This window comes from Rutidosis leptorrhynchoides, chromosome 3, assembly GCF_046630445.1.
Source record: "Rutidosis leptorrhynchoides isolate AG116_Rl617_1_P2 chromosome 3, CSIRO_AGI_Rlap_v1, whole genome shotgun sequence".
Classification (NCBI taxonomy): domain Eukaryota; kingdom Viridiplantae; phylum Streptophyta; class Magnoliopsida; order Asterales; family Asteraceae; genus Rutidosis; species Rutidosis leptorrhynchoides.
Genome location: NC_092335.1, coordinates 4,155,702 through 4,161,201, shown reverse-complemented (window position 1 = coordinate 4,161,201; position 5,500 = coordinate 4,155,702). Strand labels below are relative to the sequence as shown.

Below are 5,500 nucleotides of genomic sequence, written 5' to 3'. Positions count from 1 at the left end.
AGCGATGTTTACTTGAGGGGGAGTCAACTCTATACTGCACTCTTTTTTCCTTGACTAAAGTTTTTATCTCGCTGAATTTTTTTTTAGCAAGGTTTTTAACGAGACAGTACTAGTTGCACTCTAATAAAATTGTCATCCAAGGGGGAGTGTTGTGAGAAAGTCAATTATGGATGACAATTGTTTTCACCTAACCCTCATAATTCAAACATGTACATTGTATTATAAATATCGATTGAAATGAAAAGATGCTGACACCCATTTTCTTTACTAAGAATTTACTATATTCCCTCTTCTTTCATATTTTAGTACTATACAGCTGGACATAGGCCCTAAAGGTAGTTATAAACTAAATTATAACAAATATAAATATAAATTTATAAATTACGGAGTAATGAAGAAACAAACAATCGAAAGACAGTACATAAACTGATAAACACATAAATAAGGAGGAAAAAAACATAAAGCGAGAACACAATCAATCAAGTGGCTGCCGTTGGGGGGTTTTCTTTTCTTTTTTGGGGTTAATAAAATTGGGCAAAGTTAAACAAGGAAGTAGGAGACTATTTGAGCCCACACCACACCCCATAACCTCCCCCCTCTCTGGGGAGATTCCGCCATCTCTACATCTCACCAGGTTTCTTTCTCTCTCTCCTCAATTTAATGAATTTTGAAACTGTATCTTGAATGGATACGAATATTTAGATCTGGTTGTTGTCTTTTTAACTGATTCTTGATTGGTCTGTCTAAAAGTTCTGTTTTTTTTTTATATTAATTTTTTTTTTTTACTGTTTTTGAGGTTTCACTGTTGATGGGTTTTTTGTGGTTTTTCAGTTTTGTTAGGGTTTTGAAGTAGTTTATTTGTCTTTTTAAATATGTTGTTAGATAGAATTTGTGTATGTTATTCCTGATTTGATCAATTCTGTTTTTTTAGTTTTTTAGTGGTAAAGTATGTGACTTGTCAGTAATTCAACATTATGGAATAATGGGTTTGATTTTTTAAGTATAAGGCATGCATCTTGTTTGTATTTTTACACTCTTTTGATTTTTGAACATTTGAATCCTGAATATTTTATTTTTATGTTTGCAGATCCGAACTCCAGCTGTGGTTTGTCAAAGGTTTAATCTATGTCAATTGGTTCATGACAGCTACCTGGAATCACATTGTAAGCTTCACAACAATCGTGATTCTTGAATCTTAGCTGTTGATTGCTTAATTATTACAGACTTCCAAAGTTTGACCTATAAAAAGTCAGTGCGTACCAATTTGAAAAGAAAAGTGTGAGATTCATAGTCAACCATTTGAGGCTGCTAAAAGTTTGAATTTTGTTCTTACAATTGGTCTCTTTTGATTTGTGAGATTTTTAATAAAATTTCGCATGGCGGTGGCCACAAATGACATCATTAGATATAACGAATCATCTTTTCAACTCTTCAACTGTTATAAACTCGAGAACTTGACTGAAACCATACTAGAAGCTAATCTGATCTCCAATTTGAATGATCGATATGTTCTTGGAGATCAATTGGGATGGGGGCAATTTGGTATAATCAGAGAATGTTCAGATAAGTTTACTGGTGAAGTGTTGGCTTGTAAGTCGATATCAAAAAACCGACTTGTGACTGATGAAGATGTAAGAAGCATTAAGCTTGAGATCGAGATCATGACTAGGTTGTCTGGGCATCCAAATGTTGTTGATCTTAAAGCTGTTTATGAGGAAGAAGGTTATGTTCATCTGGTTATGGAGTTATGTGCGGGTGGTGAACTTTTTCACAGATTGGAGAAACAAGGAAGGTTTTCGGAATCTGAGGCGAGGGTTATATTCAGGCATTTAATGCAAGTAGTGAGGTTTTGTCATGATAAAGGTGTTGTTCATAGAGATCTAAAGCCGGAAAATATCTTATTAGCAACAAAGGCTTCTTCTTCCCAGATAAAGTTGGCTGATTTTGGTCTTGCAACATACATATATCCAGGTATATTCGAAATTCTATATGTTTTAATTGATATACTATTGGAATTGAGATCTTCAATCATGTAATCATATGTTCTTTAGAGGGTGTATATACCGGGTGGAAATGGTTTAGGACATGGAGGAAAACACTATTAGCTTTAATCAGTAAGCGATTTACCACACCAAACGTGCCATGTTAAAATCGTATGCAGTGTCATGAGTTTCATCTTTGTTTAAGTTTTGCCCTTTTGTCGGTAAAAATCGATGAGCCTCCTAATGTTAATATCACAAATTGTAGAACAGTTCTACTTACTCAAAGTTTAATGTATATGAATGTGTGTTTTAAGTAGGGTATTGAGTTTTGTTGTTGTTGTTGTTGTTGTTGAATGTGTGTTTTAAGTAATTATTGGGACGTTTGGTATTTGACTGTTTTGGATAAAACTGATTATGTTTATCTAGTTATTTAGGGTCGTTATCATTTGATGTGGATTAAATAATACTCCATATTAATTAGCTAAAAACTTGTAAGAGACATAAAATTGCCTACCAAATGATTTTCAACTTTCAATCAACTGAATATTAGATAAACGACTTATGCAATTCTGATTATTGAAGTTTATGATTTTTATCGAACAAATTTTTACAATGCCCAAATTCCACATTAGTTTCTGAAAACATATTGCCTATCCTGGATTGATTTCGTGAACCATCCCAAGATCGCCTGGGGTTTGGGTTCGGGTTCAGGTTCAAATCTCACTAGCAGCATATCTTGGGGTAGCCTAGGAAATGGGTCGGAAACATTCACCAGATAACCTGGTTAGGCTGCGTACATTTGAGTAAAAAAAATACACTGTTACCGGGTAGCCGAAAGCCCCATCTCTTTACCATTTGGATTGGTTTCCTGCTCTGAAAATCACATTTTTGAAATGTCGTTGAGGGAAGGGTGTTTGTTCTAAATTTTGATTGACTGAACTGAACAGGTCAAAGTTTGCATGGAACCGTTGGGAGTCCATTTTATATAGCTCCAGAAGTTTTGGCGGGTGGTTACAACCAAGCAGCCGATGTTTGGAGTGCAGGAGTGATTCTTTACATTCTTCTTAGCGGTAAACCACCTTTTTGGGGGAAGACTAAATCTAAAATATTCGATGCTGTTAGAGCTGCTAATTTAAGATTCCAATCCGATCCCTGGAGTGGAATTTCAGATTCCGCCAAGGAATTGATCACAGAAATGCTCAATACAGATCCTTCCATCAGATTTACCGCCCAACAAGTTCTTGGTAATAATCTTTAACAACAACCATTACTTTAGATTAGATTAGAATGAATATTATATTATTCACCTTTTTGCTCTGTTCTTAATTTCTTTTATTTTATTTTTTCCTTTAGATCATACATGGACTAATGGCAGCAAACCACATTATGAATCTCTAACCAATCATGGAGAACTTGAGATAGCAGCAAGCCCGTTGTTCATGGCCAGGAATGATGACATAAGTTTCGGACTCGGATCGCCAATTATCTGTCAAACATTCAGTTGCAAATCATCGTTTTCTTCTTTCCTTGTTGAGCCAGTGACACCTTTCGTGAATTCATGCGGGTTTTCATTTCGTAGTAGTGGAGGGTCATCAAACGCCACTCTAGATTTCTGCACGCCAATTCAGACAATGTCGAGTTTTACATTCTTTGGGCCTGGACCGGAAACTGAAAACGAGCCTCCTGCTGTATTATGTGTAATGGACCAAGAAACAAAACAAGGGAAAGAATGTAATAATAAAGCGAGTGAGGTGAAAAGAGGAGGTGGTGGGTCGAGAAAATATGGAAATTATAACAAACGGAACCGTACAATTGGACTGGGAGAGTTTGAGCAGTTGGAGTTTGTTGTTGCAGAGTCTGTTATTCGATGGGTGTCGTGCACCCAACTATCGACTGCACTCAGGTCGGATTTTGTTTGTTAAAAGTGTGAAGTGATACTGAAGAGTGTTGATGATGTAGTTTTAGGTTAATTGGAAGTGGTTTGTGGATTTTAGCTACGGAAGCATTCCTTTCCTTAAGTATTATGATAATATAATTAAAATTATTAGTTGACTTATTAGTCGACCACCCGTTTAGCTTCCAAGACTAGGACCAAGTCCGTTTAAGTTTTTTGTCGTGTGGGGATGTGTATATTGTTTTCAACTTTTTTGGGTAACTAGGATGCTGTTAGAAAAAGTAGCCTACATTACCATGATTCGGTTCGTAATTCTTAACCTACTACAACCAGTGTGGACATGTGGTGTGTTGGTCTTGATTGTGTTTATTCATGATTGGAAGTTAACAATCGAATTTTTGAACATTTTTAGCGAGTCTATGATGTAACAACCCTGATTTTTCCGTTACTTTCGTTAACCTTCCGTTAGTTTATTTAACGGCGATTATTTAACTTTTATGTGTTTACGTGTATTAAATGCGTACTTGACATTTGGAGGGTTTCAATAATTAATATGGGTTGATATTGATTCAAATAAATATTTCGGATAATGAAATACGATAAAAACGATACGATTTTGATAATAGCTTTTTGAGCAACGAAACGCTCGGGTTTATTTTAATAATTAATTTTATTAATTATTAACTTTTTAAAATATTTAATTTATTTGGTTTTTAATAAATTAAGCGATTGGTTGCGTTTAACGATCGGATTAGCGTTCCGGACCTTCGCTACGACTAAACGGCACTTAAAACGGACCACGAATACACGGGATTACAAAACGAGAGCCTGGGAACCCCCTGAGGGCCCCATTCGGCCGACCCCTCCCCATACCCCCCTTATATTTTAATTTTTGATAAGTTTAGGGGCTTATGTGCTAATTTGTGAAACTAGGGTTTAATATAAATTAATTTGTGAGGATTAAACGCTGCCATAATCCCTACCCTATTATTCCAGTCGACTTTTTTTTGGCTCCTCCCTCCCCTTTGGCCGTCGACATCATCACCACCACCATACCATCAATTTTTGATTTTTAGATTAAACCTTGAACACGAAAGTTGTAATTCCCGATCTCCTCTACGCGTTGGTGTATTTAATTTAGCGATCAAAGGTATAATTGCATAAACCCTAAATCTTAAAAATCTGATTTTCATGTGAGTTTCATAGTTATGTTGTCAATTGCTCAAGTCTATACGCGTACGTGTTAATTGTAATCGTTATTTTGATTGTTTGATGCGCTAGGGTTTAAAAACGAATTTGTATTTGTTTGATCAGAAAAATTAAGTTTTTCAAATGTTAATTATTATGTTATAATCAGATTCCTTGCGAAAAACTATTGAGTTTAGGCTTTGGATTCGCTTGATTTCGTTTCCGTATGATTAAGTTATGTCGATTTGAATTATCGTTGTGTTTTTGTTGCTTGATCAGAAATCTGGTATTGATAGAAAACGAATTGGCATGTAAGACTTATACCACTGGAAAGATAATTTAAAAACACTCAAGTTGGACTAGGATATCATGTCGTTTACTTATGTATAGCCCGAGTTATGTTAGAATTAGTGTAAATGAAGTTTTATACAGCACT

The 5,500-nt window shown here is 35.3% G+C and overlaps 1 protein-coding gene across 1 annotated transcript; it reads left to right on the top strand.

The window, feature by feature from the left end:
• Positions 1-1,005: 1,005 nt before the first annotated feature.
• LOC139895668 (calcium-dependent protein kinase 13) lies at positions 1,006-4,354 on the top strand. The gene is made up of 3 exons (XM_071878197.1): positions 1,006-1,971; positions 2,930-3,226; positions 3,336-4,354. Exons 1-3 carry the CDS (start codon positions 1,377-1,379, stop codon positions 3,902-3,904), a joined length of 1,461 nt encoding a protein of 486 aa, XP_071734298.1. The 5' UTR covers positions 1,006-1,376; the 3' UTR covers positions 3,905-4,354.
• The last annotated feature ends 1,146 nt before the right edge of the window (positions 4,355-5,500 follow it).

Excerpts from the sequence above, each read along its gene's own strand:
- LOC139895668 (XM_071878197.1), top strand. The coding sequence starts at position 1,377 with ATGGCGGTGGCCACAAATGACATCATTAGATATAACGAATCATCTTTT. Across the intron at positions 1,972-2,929 it reads TGCAACATACATATATCCAG|GTCAAAGTTTGCATGGAACC; the intron begins GTATATTCGAAA and ends TGAACTGAACAG. Across the intron at positions 3,227-3,335 it reads TACCGCCCAACAAGTTCTTG|ATCATACATGGACTAATGGC; the intron begins GTAATAATCTTT and ends TTTTTCCTTTAG.